General features: G+C 46.8%; 1 protein-coding gene across 1 annotated transcript in view; it reads right to left on the bottom strand.

Annotated features, from left to right (window-relative positions):
- Window positions 1-3,690: 3,690 nt before the first annotated feature.
- LOC115163617 (chordin) overlaps window positions 3,691-16,898 on the bottom strand; it is a gene marked incomplete in the record, with an annotated part of 21,408 nt that continues 8,200 nt past the window's right edge. Inside the window, 12 exon segments of the mRNA XM_029715643.1 lie at window positions 3,691-4,845; window positions 5,028-5,121; window positions 5,953-6,210; window positions 6,370-6,473; window positions 7,597-7,653; window positions 7,806-7,899; window positions 8,177-8,368; window positions 10,958-11,071; window positions 11,229-11,470; window positions 12,442-12,721; window positions 12,863-12,969; window positions 14,486-14,633. Coding sequence (XP_029571503.1) covers window positions 4,781-4,845; window positions 5,028-5,121; window positions 5,953-6,210; window positions 6,370-6,473; window positions 7,597-7,653; window positions 7,806-7,899; window positions 8,177-8,368; window positions 10,958-11,071; window positions 11,229-11,470; window positions 12,442-12,721; window positions 12,863-12,969; window positions 14,486-14,633 — 1,755 coding nt within the window.

The following is a 16,898-nucleotide window of genomic DNA, read 5'->3' as shown; positions in this document are numbered from 1 at the left end:
GTGTGGTACCCATAGACAAACTGATGCCTGGATGTCAAGTTTCCAGTCCTTAATCTAACTCGTTCAATAATTCACTGCAGTTTCCGCCAGTGACCACTAGAGGTCACAGTAGACCTCTGTAGGGGAACAACAGAAAGGACTGAATGGATTAACGTAGTGTGTGTGTGCGTGCATGCATGTGTGAACAATGAGTGTTAGTAGCTTGTTTGTTTGCAGAGTCGCTAATTCCTGGACAGTAAGGGAAAACCCTTACTGTCTGTGTCTCTCTACCCCTCTACCCCTATTCCTCTTTGATTCTTGAACTCTACCTCCCCTCTCTTTCTCTCTGGGTTTGATGATGCAGGAGCCTTGTTTACCCGTCTCTCCCTTTGTAACTACTCCTGGAGAAAGTTAAACAGCCCTGGGTCACACTAGGACAATAGCAAGTCTCTCCTCCTCCTCCTGTTCTCTCCTCTATCTCTCGCTCCACACTCTCTCTATCTGCTCTCTGCTCCTATCTTCTTTTGTCTCCCAATCGCTCCCCTTTTTATAACCCCACACTTTCTTCGACTACTGTTTTCTTCTCTCCTCATTCAACTCCTGTCCTTTATCATTTGCTGCCTCAAAGGGCACTGTAACCTTCGACCTTCAACCTACAATGAAGAGGTATAGACTTCTAAAGCACTGCGTCTCGTCTTTTCAGACAGAGTTCCCCTGTAACTTTCTCCTAGCCCAGTCTGGGTGGGGCTGTGTCCCTGGGTGTGCTGTCTGCTATAGGGGGTTAGTGTGGAGCTGAGCCCTGTGCTGTCTGCTATAGGGGGTTAGTGTGGAGCTGAGCCCTGTGCTGTCTGCTATAGGGGGTTATTGTGGAGCTGAGCCCTGTGCTGTCTGCTATAGGGGGTTAGTGTGGAGCTGAGCCCTGTGCTGTCTGCTATAGGGGGTTAGTGTGGAGCTGAGCCCTGTGCTGTCTGCTATAGGGGGTTAGTGTGGAGCTGAGCCCTGTGCTGTCTGCTATAGGGGGTTAGTGTGGAGCTGAGCCCTGTGCTGTCTGCTATAGGGGGTTAGTGTGGAGCTGAGCCCTGTGCTGTCTGCTATAGGGGGTTAGTGTGGAGCTGAGCCCTGTGCTGTCTGCTATAGGGGGTTATTGTGGAGCTGAGCCCTGTGCGGTCTGCTATAGGGGGTTAGTGTGGAGCTGAGCCCTGTGCTGTCTGCTATAGGGGGTTAGTGTGGAGCTGAGCCCTGTGCTGTCTGCTATAGGGGGTTATTGTGGAGCTGAGCCCTGTGCTGCCTGCTATAGGGGGTTATTGTGGAGCTGAGCCCTGTGCTGTCTGCTATAGGGGGTTAGTGTGGAGCTGAGCCCTGAGCTGTCTGCTATAGGGGGTTAGTGTGGAGCTGAGCCCTGTGCTGTCTGCTATAGGGGGTTAGTGTGGAGCTGAGCCCTGAGCTGTCTGCTATAGGGGGTTATTGTGGAGCTGAGCCCTGTGCTGTCTGCTATAGGGGGTTAGTGTGGAGCTGAGCCTTGTGCTGTCTGCTATAGGGGGTTATTGTGGAGCTGAGCCCTGTGCTGTCTGCTATAGGGGGTTATTGTGGAGCTGAGCCCTGTGCTGTCTGCTATAGGGGGTTAGTGTGGAGCTGAGCCCTGTGCTGTCTGCTATAGGGGGTTATTGTGGAGCTGAGCCCTGTGCTGTCTGCTATAGGGGGTTAGTGTGGAGCTGAGCCCTGTGCTGTCTGCTATAGGGGGTTAGTGTGGAGCTGAGCCCTGTGCTGTCTGCTATAGGGGGTTAGTGTGGAGCTGAGCTCTGTGCTGTCTGCTATAGGGGGTTATTGTGGAGCTGAGCCCTGTGCTGTCTGCTATAGGGGGTTAGTGTGGAGCTGAGCCCTGTGCTGTCTACTATAGGGGGTTAGTGTGGAGCTGAGCCCTGTGCTGTCTGCTATAGGGGGTTAGTGTGGAGCTGAGCCCTGTGCTGCCTGCTATAGGGGGTTATTGTGGAGCTGAGCCTTGTGCTGTCTGCCCGTGGCTCAGCTCAGGCCCAGAGATTTAAGAGGCTTTTCAAAGGCCCTGTGGCCCACAAAGCCACGTAGCGAGAGGGAGAGGGAGAGACAGGAGGAGAGATGGAGGGAGAAAAAGGAGAGAGGGGGTAAGAGAGAAGGAGTGAACACTTACCCACAGAGAGACAGGAATGTGCCATGAAAATGCACCCACACCATGGCATGCAGATGCAGACCCACATACTTCCGTCCCTCCCTCCCTCCCTCCCCCAGCCAGTCAGTAGACATGCCTCTGATCCAGGCTGTCGGAACAGGGCCATAGCTCAGCATTGTTGACCTTTGACCCCCACCTTCCAGCTGTGTGGCTGCTGGCTGGTTAGACGGCTGGCGGCTTTACAACATGGCGTCTCTCTGCTAAGGGAAGGTCAGCAGGTGCAACTGGGCATGCTCACAACCAGCTGGCTCTACCATAGGAAGTGATTTATGTCAGTACTATTTACCTGCCCATAGGGGGAGCGGTAGATGTTCAGTCTGTGTCCTTTGGCTGAATCAGTGTGCATGTGGCAGGTTGACGTTTGTTGTCATGAGTCTTGTCCTGGAGGCAGAACTGAGCAATTTCCCCTTAAATAGGCCAGCTGCAAAGTAAAAATTGGCTATATTGTAAAAAGTACTGAAAACAAAAATGAGCTTTTTTGTCTTAATTTAAGGTTAGGGTGTGGCAGATGGATTTGCAGTATTGTTAAGGTTACGTTTAAAAACAGATTTTAAGACTTTGTGGCTGTGCCAGCTAGGGACAACAATGCAGAGCTGCCTCCAGAACAAAATTCATGATGGAAAAACGCTAACCTGTGTGTGTGTGTTCATTCTTCAGGGGCAGAGTGTGTACCTGTGTACATCTGTGCACATCTGTGCATGTGTGTTTATGTTCCAGTCTGTCTGTCCTTTGGCTGAGTCATTGTGATTGTGTGTGCGTGTGTGTGTCTCTGTATGTGTGAGAGAGAGTGTTCCTTCAGGGACAGAGTGTATTGTGGGTGCTATAGAACACATGTGGTGTGTGTCTATGGAACAAAGGAGAGGAAAAGAAAGAGAGAGTGCCATCTGATGAAGGGTGGAGAGGGAGAGAGAGAGGAGAGAGAGAGTAGGGGAGCTGCATCTGTTTGTCACATCTCCCCATTCCTCAAATCCAGCTGGACACAACAAGGGAGGAGGAGAGAGGGAGAAGGAAGGAAAACAGACAGATCAGAGGGAGGAGGAGAGAGGGAGAAGGAAGGAAAACAGACACAACAAGGGAGGAGGAGAGAGGGAGAAGGAAGGAAAACAGACAGATCAGAGGGGAAGAGAGCAAGAAAAGAGAGAGAGAGGACAGAGAAAGCAAGTCAGGTCAAAATGGCCTGTCATCTCCATAGGTATGTGGTCATACATGTTGTGGAGAGAGAGAGAGAGAGAGAGAGAGAGAGAGAGAGAGAGAGAGAGAGAGAGAGAGAGAGAGAGAGAGAGAGAGAGAGAGAGAGAGAGAGAGAGAGAGAGAGAGAGAGAGAGAGAGAGAGAGAGAGAGAGAGAGAGGAGCCAAATAAAGTTAGGAGAAAGAAAGTGGAACCAGTTGATACAGGAAATGGAAGAGTGAAGAGAAGAAATGAAAGAGAGATAGAGATTAAGATAAAGAGAGAAGAGAGGAGGATAGCGGAAAAAGTTATGGATTTCAACTAAATTGTCAAAAGACAATTTATTACGAACAACTTTTATTTTTTCCTTCACACGTTCAATAAATACAAGCAAGATTCATAAAAATAACAACACTAATACAAAGTATTATAAAATAATTACACATATTACTGAAATGAGAACAAGATAATATGATGGACGAGCACATGAAGAGGTGCAATACAGGTCAGAGTTGTAAATAAATCTAAAACAGATGTTCATGTAAACTTACTGTATATTCTAATCTCTTCAGTAAGCAGTTTGAATAGATTCTTGGGTGTGTTATGCTTTTCCAAGGGAAGTGTTCTATTGGTGCTGGATGGGATAAGAGAACATATGTGTGGTGCTGGTTTATGAGACAGTGATGCTCAGTCTGTTTTGTGTGTGTGTTTCCATCTAGCCACCCAGTAAGTTTACTGCCTCGTATGTTGGTGGCACTGTTTAGCAAGCCTTTTTACCACTGGTAAACACACGCACCCACGCACCCACGCACGCACGCACGCACACACACACACTCAAAAGTGAGTATGCACAAACACAACTTAGGGCTGAAACTTCAGAAAGAAGTCCTAATCAAGACTACCAATACATCCATTTTAACAACTAAACAACAAACAGTGTCACCTTGTGTCCCGGTATTCCAATATGAAGGGTAATTGTGTGATTTTTGAAAGGGTAATATTCACCAAGAGGAAGCAAAAAAACTAGAAATAGAAAACAACCAAAAAAGTCCAATTTCAAAGGAGATACCAGTCAAAAGACAGCTGCAGCAGTTATGTTGGTCCTTTCTTTCCATTCTTTCAGTTAGTCTCTGTGGACTGTACGTCCTCAGTCCCTTCCATGACACCTTGGTGCTCCTCTTTCTCCTTCTTTTTCTCTGCTTGTCTTTCCTTCCTTCGTTACAATCCAGAGGTTGACTAAGGGGTGGGAGTGGACAGGGGGTTGTGGGTCGGGGCAGGAGGATCATCTTGGCTTTAGGGGGTGTTAGCTGACCCAGTGTGCAGGTCTAGGTCTCCCCATGAGGGGGTAGGTAGAGAGCGAGGGGAGGGGGGTCATGGTGGGGGTGAGGAGAAGGTAAAAGGGGGGATGTGGGTGGAGAGGCGGTCTCAGCTCAGTGTCTCCAGCTGTTCTTCTTTTCCGGAACTTTCATCAGCTCCTCCTCTTCCTCTTTGGAATCTAAACAAAAGAGACAATCCAATATGAATGAATCTATGATTACTACATGAATCATCACTGTTTGAAAGCATGTCATCAGGGTTGAGAGCATGTCTCGCTATGTCAAGCATGTGTACTCAGATGCTCTGGCTAGGGAGCATGGTGTGTATGTATGTATGTATGTGTGTGTGTGTTTGTCTTACCTTGGCACTCAGGACAGCACATGTCCTCCCGGCGGGTGATGTTACTACAGGTCAGTACCGGACACTGTTTCCTCTGACACTTAGTCACACCATGCTGGAGAGAGAGGGGGAGAAAGAAAGAGAGAGGGAGGGAGAGAGAGACAGAGGGAGGTACATTAGGAAAACACCTCACAATGCTGAGAAACCAGAAAATGCTCCATGCTTCTCAACTCCAAATCCCAGAGTTACCCAAGTCCCCCCATCCCTACAGCTATGAAGCTCAACCAAGTCTGAAACATCCCTCTTCTATCCGCAAAAACGTATCACAGCGGCATGGGAAAAACGTATCACAGCGGCATGGGAAAAACGTATCACAGCGGCATGGGAAAAACGTATCACAGCGGCATGGGAAAAACGTATCACAGCGGCATGGGAAAAACGTATCACAGCGGCATGGGAAAAACGTATCACAGCGGCATGGGAAAAACGTATCACAGCGCTGGAAAACTATCACCATGACCGGCATGGGAAAAAACGTATCACAGCGGCATGGGAAAAACGTATCACAGCGGCATGGGAAAAACGTATCACAGCGGCATGGGGAAAACGTATCACAGCGGCATGGGAAAAACGTATCACAGCAGCATGGGAAAACGTATCACAGCGGCATGGGAAAAACGTATCACAGCGGCATGGGAAAAACGTATCACAGTGGCATGGGAAAAGTCCGAAGAAACCTTGAGTCTGGGGTTTTCTAAAGGTTTACTGAAACATAGGGAGTTTTCTAGTGCTTTTTCTCTTTTGCTCTTTGGGGTTTAGGCCCAACAGTCTGAAGCTTTTTTGTCTTGAAATGTGTTGCTTGGCAACAGGTCCAAACCCACTCTAAGTGGGTGTATTATGTAAGAGACTTGTTCCTGACTGGTCCCTGACTCTCTGTAATACTCACGTCACACCAGCAGGTGATGCACTTCATCTCTCCCATCAGGGGCACACGGGGGTGCCAGTTGTCACTGTTCTGGTAGAAGTTCTTCCCAAACTTGCAGTGACTCGTCCCGTCTGCCTGCATCATGTCAGCGTGCTCCAGGGGGGGTTTGTCTTCCTCCAGACATTCCTTACAGCAGTCTGAGGGGCTACGGCGTACCGGACGACTGCAGGTCAGAGCTGGACACGTCACCTTCTCACAGTGCACCTCGCCTGTCGCCCCCTACAGGAGTGGAGGAGGAAGGACACAATGGGAAATTTGCGGAATTTACATGACATTCTAGGAAGCTGAAGAAAGATTAATAGTCATGTTTATAATTATGTTAGCATCACTTATCGACTTACATCATGCTAGCTGTGATGGAATAACCTAGAGGCCTACCTTGCAGGTGCAGAGGGCACACTTAATGTAGCCAAACGGAGGGACGAATGGATGCCAGGTAGACCCAGGAGCATGCATCTTCTGGTCCCCCTCAAAGTAACAACCTGAGAGGGGGGGGGCAGAGGGATGAGAGAAATAGAGGACACTCTTAGCATTGGAAATGCATATCAATCTCAGAGGTCAAACGTGTCTGTTGGCACAAAGACACAGAGGGAACCAGACAGATTTACAGGAGGGAGGGTGACAGAGAGACAGAGGACCAGACAGATGGAGAGGAGGGAGGGTGACAGAGAGATAGAGGACCAGACACATGGAGAGGAGGGAGGGTGACAGAGAGAGACAGAATGAGTGCCTCCTGGGAGGGAGAGATAGAGGACCAGACAGAAGGAGAGGAGGGAGGGTGACAGAGAGACAGAATGAGTGCCTCTTAGGAGGGAGAGATAGAGGACCAGACAGAAGGAGAGGAGGGAGGGTGACAGAGAGAGACAGAATGAGTGCCTCCTGGGAGGGAGAGATAGAGGACCAGACAGATGGAGAGGAGGGAGGGTGACAGAGAGACAGAATGAGGGCCTCCTGGGAGTGAGAGATAGAGGAGCAGACAGAAGGAGAGGAGGGAGGGTGACAGAGAGATAGAGGACCAGACAGATGGAGAGGAGGGAGGGTGACAGAGAGAGACAGAATGAGGGCCTCCTGGGAGGGAGAGATAGAGGACCAGACAGATGGAGAGGAGGGAGGGTGACAGAGAGACAGAGGACCAGACAGAAGGAGAGGAGGGAGGGTGACAGAGAGAGACAGAATGAGGGCCTCCTGGGAGGGAGAGATAGAGGACCAGACAGATGGAGAGGAGGGAGGGTGACAGAGAGACAGAGGACCAGACAGAAGGAGAGGAGGGAGGGTGACAGAGAGAGACAGAATGAGTGCCTCCTAGGAGGGAGAGATAGAGGACCAGACAGAAGGAGAGGAGGGAGGGTGACAGAGAGACAGAATGAGGGCCTCCTGGGAGGGAGAGATAGAGGACCAGACAGAAGGAGAGGAGGGAGGGTGACAGAGAGAGACAGAATGAGTGCCTCCTGGGAGGGAGAGATAGAGGACCAGACAGAAGGAGAGGAGGGAGGGTGACAGAGAGACAGAATGAGTGCCTCCTGGGAGGGAGAGATAGAGGACCAGACAGATGGAGAGAGCGAGGAAGAGGAGGAGTGACAGTCAGACAGAGAGATGGTTCAGAACCTTCTGGATGCTCGTCTAGCCTCTCTGGAGCCTTCATGTCCTTTGAGTTTTTCCTCTCTAAAGGACAGACAGGGGAAACAGACAAAGGAAAGTATTATTTCACAGCTTTGCGACCGTAATGGGGTGCCTTGTCAAGAATATTCCTTTCAAGAATAAGAAAAACACAGTCAAGCACATAATCCTATTCGAACATAGTAACACACACTCACCAACACACATGGGGCAGCACTTGTCATCAGGCTGGATGGTGCGAGAACAGGTGAGGACTGGACAGATGACTGGGTCACAGATCACTGTGCGCTTCTACAGGGAGGACAGAGAGATGGAGGGATGAGGGAGGAGAAAAATGGACAGAAGAAGAGAGAGGGTGGTTAGACACAATGTCATTCAATATAGAAGTAGAAACTTTACTTCTAGATTCTCAGGACTTCTAGATTCTCCATCGGACTAGACATAATCTGTGTCTGGGAAACGAGCACTAATTTAATGTGTAACTTGAGCGCCGCCTCGTGGTTGTAGTTGGAACAGTCCTACCTGACAGCTGCAGGTGAAACAGTGGTTGTAGTTGGAACAGTCCTACCTGACAGCTGCAGGTGAAACAGTGGTTGTAGTTGGGGGTCCAGAGTGAGCCGTGGGCGTGGTGTTGACTCTCGAAGAAACAGGTGTGGGGGTCTTTCTTTAGTTCCTCAGGATCACGCACAAACAGGTCATCAAACTCCGCCAACTCCACCTCACCCTTTGTCCCAAACTCACAGTTATTAGGCACATGGACCTGTAGGGAGAGAAGCAGGGAGGAGAAAGAAAGACGGGGCGAGCATGAGAGTGATTCGACATACCAATTAGGGTCTGGCTAAAAATACTTGAATCAGTTATAGAACCCATTGCCCTTTATGGTTGTGAGGTCAGGGGTCTGCTCACCAACCAAGAATTCACAAAATGGGACAAACACCAAATTGAGACTCTGCATGCAGAATTCTGCAGAAATATCCTCAGTGTACAAGGTAAAAAAATAAAAAATAAAGCATGAAGAGCAGAATTAGGCCGATACCAGCTAATGATCAAAATCCAGAAAAGAGCCGTTAAATTCTACAACCACCAAAAAGGAAGCGATTCCAAAACCTTCCATAACAAAGCCATCACCTACAGAGAGATGAACCTGGAGAAGAGCCCCCTAACCAAGCTGGTCCTGGGGCTCTGTTCATAAACACAAACAGACCCAACAGAGCCCCAGGACAGCATCACAATTAGACCCAACCAAATCATGACAAAACAAAAATATAAATAAACAAAAAAACAGAGCAAACTAGAACGCTATTTGGCCCTAAACAGAGAGTACACAGTGGCAGAATACCTGACCACTGTGACTGACCCAAAATTAAGGAAAGCTTTGACTATGTACAGACTCAGTGAGCATAGCCTTGCTATTGAGAAAGGCCGCTGTAGGCAGACCTGGCTCCCAAGAGAAGATGTGCACCCTGCCCACAAAATGAGGTGGAAACTGAGCTGCACTTCATAACCTCCTGACAAATGTATGAACATATTAGAGACACATATTTCCCTCAGATTACACAGATCCACAAAGAATTAGAAAACAAACCCAATTTTGATAAACTCCCATATCTATTGGGTGAAATACCACAGTGTGACATCACAGCAGCAAGATTTGTGACCTGTTACCACAAGAAAAGGGCAACCAGTGAAGAACAAACACTATTGTAAATACAACACATATTTATGTTTATTTATTTTCCCTTTTGTACTTTAACTATTTGCACATAGCACGCGCTCCAGCAGGTATATCTCACTGGTCACCCCCAAAGCCAATTCCTCCTTTGGTCGCCTTTCCTTCCAGTTCTCTGCTGCCAATGACTGGAACGAACTGCAAAAATCACTGAAGCTGGAGGCTCATATCTCCCTCACTAACTTTAAGCACCAGCTGTCAGAGCAGCTCACAGATCACTGCACCTGTACATAGCCCATCTGTAAACAGCCCATCTATCTACCTCATCCCCATAATGTATTTATTTATTTATCTTGCTCCTTTGCACCCCAGTATCTACTTGCACATTCATCTCCTGCACTTCTACCATTCCAGTGTTTAATTGCTATATTGTAATTACTTCGCCACCATGGCCTATTTATTGCCTTAACTCCCTTATCTCACCTCATTTGCACACACTGTATACAGACTTTTAGTTTACTTATTATTATTATTATTTATTTTTTCCTACTGTATTATTGACTGTATGTTTTGTTTATTCCATGTGTAACTCTGTGTTGTTGTATGTTGTCGAACTGCTTTGCTTTATCTTGGCCAGGTCGCAGTTGCAAATGAGAACTTGTTCTCAACTAGCCTACCTGGTTAAATAAAGGTGAAATATATATATTTTTTTTAAATACATAAAATGACATTTGAAAAGTCTTTATTCTTTTGGAACTTTTGTGAGTGTAATGTTTACTGTTATTTTTTTAATTGTTTATTTCACTTTTGTTTATTATCTATTTCACTTGCTTTAGCAATGCAAGCATATGTTTCCCATGCCAATAAAGCCCCTTAAATTGAAATTGACATGAGAGAGAGAGAGAGAGAGAGAGAGGGGCAGAAAAGGGTGAGCATGAGAAAGGGAGAATAAGAGGAGGGACAGAGAGAAGGAGAGCAATGAGGAGGAAGGAAGGAGGGAGAGAGGGGGAAGACAGGATGCTAATGATTGGTTGGACACACCTGCCTTGTGGCTCGTTGTAAAGTGTACTTGTTAATTAGTCCTAAATGGTGCGTTCAGCTGGCATTCTGCCCACGGCTCCACGGCAGATTGATGTTTGTGTCAGATCTGTTTGCTATTAAAACTTACTGTGTTTGAACCTTACTGTGTTTGGACCTTACTGTGTTTGGACCTTACTGTGTTTGGACGTTCTTACATATTTCTTTCTCTCATTCTAATCACTGGCAGCTAAGACAAAATCATCAACCAGGCCACCTGCAAATATGTTAGCGTGTAACAATGTGTTTGTTTGAGGGTGTGTGTGTCCTCACAAACTTTTATTTTTCACCAAAACGTCTCAGAAAACACAAGACCACCTGCCAGTGAGAGTGTGTGTCTGTGTGGCCTCACACTGGCTAAGTGAGCAATCAACACACACAAATACACACACATTAACACTCAGCTGACTAGGGCCCTGAGGAGCCTCACCTCCCTCCCTCCTCTCTGCCACCTGTCATCGCTCCATCTCTATAATCCTCAATATATTCCAATAATGCATGATCAAACTGAAGGGTGTGGGTTGACATTAAGAGTGAGGTATGGTTTAGAGTGGTTGAGTTATGGTTGTGGAGGGATTGTGTTACGGCTGTGGTCCTACTTACCCGTCCGCGGATCTCTCCTCTGGTGTTGACCTTGGTGCTGACCTGGATGAAGGCTGTCCCTCTGTCCAGGTGACGCAACAACTCTACACTGATGTCCTTCAACACACCCTGGGCCTGAGAGAGAGACACCGAGAGAGAGAGAGACAGAAAGACAGACAGAGAGAGAGAGAGAATGGAATAAGAGTCTGTTGTAGACATTCTCTATATCATACTGTCATGACAAAGTTGTTCATGTGTGTTTGTGATTATTCATGTGTCTTCCTCTGCCTACCTGAGAACCGTAGAACCCTGTCAGCAGTCTCTTGTGATTGGTGCTGCGTTCGTCTAGTTCTCCGATTTCAGCCAATCCGTGGAGGTGGGCGTTGACTGTGAGGTCATCAGCTTTACTGAGGCCTGCCACCACGATCTCATAATGGAGGTGACAGCGCTCGTCCACAGACACCCAGGCATGGCCCCCAGCACTGGTCAGGACTGGAGGAGCCACAAACTGGCCTGCCAGAGGGACAGGGATCTCTGGCGAAGGAGAGGGTAGAGAGGGTTAAATATGAAAAGCAAAAGACTAGAGTTAAAGAGAATAATGTCAAATTGGGATCGATGTTTTTCACCCAAACATGGACTGGAGTTGTCTTTCAGATACTTTATGAAGAAGATTCTGTGGACACTGTGACTCTACTCTAGAGGACTGGAGTTGTCTTTCAGATACTTTATGAAGAAGATTCTGTGGACACTGTGACTCTAGTCTAGAGGACTGGAGTTGTCTTTCAGATACTTTATGAAGAAGATTCTGTGGACACTGTGACTCTAGTCTAGAGGACTGGAGTTGTCTTTCAGATACTTTATGAAGAAGATTCTGTGGACACTGTGACTCTAGTCTAGAGGACTGGAGTTTGCCACCCCTGACCTTTGCATTTACTCAACCTAAGCGTATTTGAGTTACGCTACAGTGAATCCCAAACCAGTCCTTCACCCTTACCATCGCTCTCAGAGAGCCCTCCATTGTCACATGTTACTGAGGAAACTCAGAGGGTGACTTTCAGAGTGGCGAGGGGATCAATAAAACCATCAACTTTGGGACACACATGACTTGAATGATGCGATTCATGTTATACATTTAAATCATAAAACTTCATGAAATTCAAATGATAAAAATGTCCCTTTCGTTTTACAAGATATAAACCTCAGTAACTGTTAAACATTGATTTCGAGGCTTGACACATGTAACGTATGAAATACCTCCCAATTTAAGACAGGTGGCTAATATTTATGCGCGCCTATCCATTCAGTTGTGTGGAATTCCGCAAACTCAAAAATAATGCGGCGTCAGCTTTCGGAGGGCTAATTAGTACCTACACCTTCCATCATTTTGACTCCGTCAGCTTTGTGCATATGGTGGAGGTGCGTGTGAATCCACAACTGGAGGGGCGAGGGGAAGGGGGTGCTTTAGGATTCAGCCCTAGTGCTCTGGTCTGAGGTCAGTGTCTCACCGTGTCTGGGCGCCTCCAGGCCGCTGTAGAGCAGGGCTTTGATCTGTCCGCGTAGCTCCCCCTCCTGGCTGTGTGCGGTAGCCACGTTGATGAACAGTTCGTTCTGCAGCAGCATGTGGATGTGACGCGCCTCCAGACGACTCCAGCTTCCCGCCGCCCGCCCGCTGGGCCTGTCGAACTCTGGAGTTAGGTCGTACAGCACGGAGCGCTTACTGCGCCGCCGAGGCTTTAGCTCGATGGTCAAACCCACCACCTCACTGGATACCCCCACTAGCTGGACCTGTGGATGGAGCAGGATATGGGTTGGTTTGGTGGTTCAGTTCAGTGTGGTTTGGTTCGGTTCAGTTATGTAAATAGTGACAGTACAATTCCATTTGATTCAGTTCTTTAAAGTTCAAATCAATTCAGTTCAGATCCATACCTGGTAGTCCAGGGTGCCGTTATCATGGAGATGAAAGAATGCTGATCCAACACCGCCTGTCTTCCCTGGTGTCAATGCATCACCACTGGACATGACACTCTGGATGGCTGGAGAGAGAAACACAGGGAGTAGAGGAGGGAGAGAGAAAAATGACAGAGGGAAAAAAATGTAGTAAATAATTTCTTAAATCCTTGCTATTACATAACAGATGAACACGCAGTGCCACACTTGGACCTTTTCATGTTTCCAAAAAGTAAATTGAAGGTGAAACGAGAAAGGATGATGAGAGAGTGAGTAGGGTCTTCCTGACTCTGATCTCAAAACATTGTCCCCTTTCCATTTCACACCCAGATGACTACAGACTAATCTGAGTGTGATGATGAGGCAGCTCTTGCATGCGAGATGAGGCAATGCTCTCTGTCGTGTTATAATTCACCATGTTAGTCTGGAGAGCCAGACAGGGGGGAGCCGAGAGGGCCAGAACACATTCTCTCACGTCTCCCCTGTAGAACGACACACACACACACACACACACCATGTCATCCCTCCACCAGTGGGGACAATCACGGGGAATGAATACAGCACAACCCATCCACACAGAACTTTAGGGTGAGTGTATGTGTTTGTAATCTCAAAAGAGAGAATTGTAGCTTAAATGGTGTACCCCCACCTGCTAACCCATAACCTTGGGATGAGGTAACCCTTGTTGAACACGGAGGGGCTTAGAAGACAGACAGGCAAAGACAAATAGAGAAGGAAAATAAAAGAAGGGAGAAAGCTACACAAAGGCAGAATGGGAGTGATACAGGGGAAGCAGTTCAACACAGAGAAAGAACAGAACAAGATGGAGAGACAGGCAGAGAGAGAGATAGACAGATAAGAGATGTTGAGAAGAATGCAGAGAGAGAGAGAGAGATGTAAGGAGAGAGTGAAACAAGTGTGTTGGGTTGAATTCTTCACACATAACGTCAAGCTGTTAATCATGGAGCTGGAACACCAGTATGGAGAGTGAAGTCCAGCAGAATGTGACCTTGGCAGCGCCCAGTGTGTGTGTGTGTGTGTGTGTGTGTTTGTGTATGTACACACAAGTGTGTGTGCGTATGAAAAAGACAACGTGTGTGTGAGTGTGATCTAAGTATATAAGTATGTTTGTGTTAGAGTCGCTTGATTGGAACACGTGCGTGCTGAAATGTCTCAGACTTTGTCTACGACACACACCAGCGCTCCCCGTCTTGGTGGACCACCAAGTCAAAAAGCGGAGCTATAAACATGGCTTTACTCCAGTGATAAGACTAGAAAGAATGAAGAGATGGAAGGAAGTAGGGAGTATTTCTAGAAGAGAGAGAATCGCTAAAAACAACCATGGAGGAAAAGAAGGAGAACAAGTGAACTGAAAGACAAAACACTTTCCTCCTACAGCAGGTCTCTGACTGTCCTCTGTTCAGGTGTGACAGAATGACAGAATGATGGATAGAACTCATAAAAAGAGGAATGAAGGTTGTTTGTGGGATTTTGAGCGACTCGAGTAACTTCCAAACAAATCGATTCAACCCATCCCCTGTCTGAGTGGCTGACTGTTCGCTGAGTGTTTGATTGTTCTACATAAAGGGGTGTGGCGCTTACTGTCACATGATTTCCTGCCGGTGATGAAGCCGGAGATGTGTCGGGGGTCCTGGCCCTCAGTTTCCACGGTGATCACCAGCTGGCCCCTTGACAACCAGAAGAGCTCCCGACTGTTCAGGTCTGTCAGCACCTCAGCAAAGTCTGTGTCCTAAAGGTAGAGAGTTGGAGAAATGGTGATACAACGTCAGAACAACCAAACCCAAATCTCTTACTAGACTTATCACAAACAAACACAGAAAGGTGATAATAGATAACAGATAATAGATAAACTCACAAACAGACACTGAAACACACTCATTATGTCACTACAACACAATCTCTCTGTCTCTCTCAACAACCCCCCCACCACGCATACATACACACAAACAGGCTCACAAACTCAACACACACCGACAATATGGCTTGCATTGGGGTTAATATCTCACACATTGCATCCACTTTCATATCCTTTCAACCGCCAGAGTTTGAGATAGACAGTTTGAGATAGACAGAGTTTGAAATAGACAGAGTTTGAGATAGACAGAGTTTGAGATAGACAGAGTTTGAGATAGACAGCGTTTGAGATAGACAGCGTTTGAGATAGACAGCGTTTGAGATAGACAGCGTTTGAGATAGACAGCGTTTGAGATAGACAGCGTTTGAGATAGACAGCGTTTGAGATAGACAGAGTTTGAGATAGACAGAGTTTGAAATAAACAGAGTTTGAAATAAACAGAGTTTGAAATAGACAGAGTTTGAAATAGACAGAGTTTGAAATAGACAGAGTTTGAAATAAACAGAGTTTGAAATAGACAGAGTTTGAAATAGACAGAGTTTGAAATAAACAGAGTTTGAAATAGACAGAGTTTGAGATAGACAGAGTTTGAAATAGACAGAGTTTGGAATAGACAGAGTTTGAAATAGACAGAGTTTGTATTAATATGACAGAGTTTGAAATAGACAGAGTTTGAGATAGACAGAGTTTGAAATAGACAGAGTTTGAGATAGACAGAGTTTGAAATAGACAGAGTTTGTATTAATATGACAGAGTTTGAAATAGACAGAGTTTGAGATAGACAGAGTTTGAAATAGACAGAGTTTGTATTAATATGACAGAGTTTGAAATAGACAGAGTTTGAGATAGACAGAGTTTGAAATAGACAGAGTTTGAAATAGAGTTTGAGATAGACAGAGTTTGAAATAGACAGAGTTTGAAATAGACAGAGTTTGAAATAGACAGAGTTTGTATTAATATGACAGATGTATGACCGTGGTGAATAAACGTGACTTTTATGGCCCCATTTCAATACACATATCCATTTACATTACATTTACATTTACGTCATTTAGCAGACGCTCTTATCCAGAGCGACTTACAAATTGGTGCATTCACCTTATGATATCCATATCCGTGTACTATAAATCGATGGACAGGGTTGAGCCAAAAGAGAGAGAGGGAGAGAGGGATGGAGGGATGAAGGGAGAGAGGGATGGAGGGATGAAGGGAGAGAGGGATGGAGGGATGAAGGGAGAGAGGGATGGAGGGAGAGAGGGATGGAGGGATGAAGGGAGAGAGGGATGGAGGGATGAAGGGAGAGAGGGATGGAGGGATGAAGGGAGAGAGGGATGGAGGGATGAAGGGAGAGAGGGATGGAGGGATGAAGGGAGAGAGGGATGGAGGGATGAAGGGAGAGAGGGAACGAAAGAAAGGATAGAGGAAGATGTAATTGAGAAATGTGTAGAGTAAAAAGCATGATTGGAAATGAAAGGAAACTATAAAGGACAGTAATATATTAAGAGCAGGAAAGGCAGTAGAATGTATAAATAAATATTTTGTGTGTGTGTGTGTGTGTGTGTGTGTGTGTGTGTGTGTGTGTGTGTGTGTGTGTGTGTGTGTGTGTGTGTGTGTGTGTGTGTGTGTGTGTGTGTGTGTGTAAAACAGAAAGAGGGGCACATCAACTCTCAGATTCACATAATTCCCACCAGATTAAAAACAGACTCCTCTTTCATCCCTCATCCTCCCTCTATCCCTCCCTCTCTTCCTCCCCCCTCCCTCCCCCTTTCTGATCCCACAGACAACTAACCACTGACATGTGTGAGGAGTGTGCATGTCTTTTCATCCTCTCTCACGTTCTCCTTTCTGTCTCTCATCCCTCCATCTCCTCCTCACTGCGTCTTTACAACCCCTCTCCACTCTCTCTCTTTCTTTTTCTCTGTCCATCCTGTGTCTCTATGGAGGTTTAACAGTGATCTTCACTACTGACAACAGCAGTAGGATGTGGGGAAGGAACCACATCCATCTCAGCGGGACAGTGTGTCATGATGTCATCTGTTTCCCCCCCCCTTTCCTCCCGCCTCTTGGCTTGTCCCTAAAGTGTGTTTCCCCCCCTTTCCTCCCGCCTCTTGGCTTGTCCCTGATGTGTGTTTCCCCCCC

Source organism: Salmo trutta, chromosome 26 (genome assembly GCF_901001165.1).
Source record: "Salmo trutta chromosome 26, fSalTru1.1, whole genome shotgun sequence".
NCBI lineage: Eukaryota > Metazoa > Chordata > Actinopteri > Salmoniformes > Salmonidae > Salmo > Salmo trutta.
The sequence above is the reverse complement of the archived record's forward strand: the minus strand, read 5'-3'. Positions and strand labels throughout refer to the sequence as shown.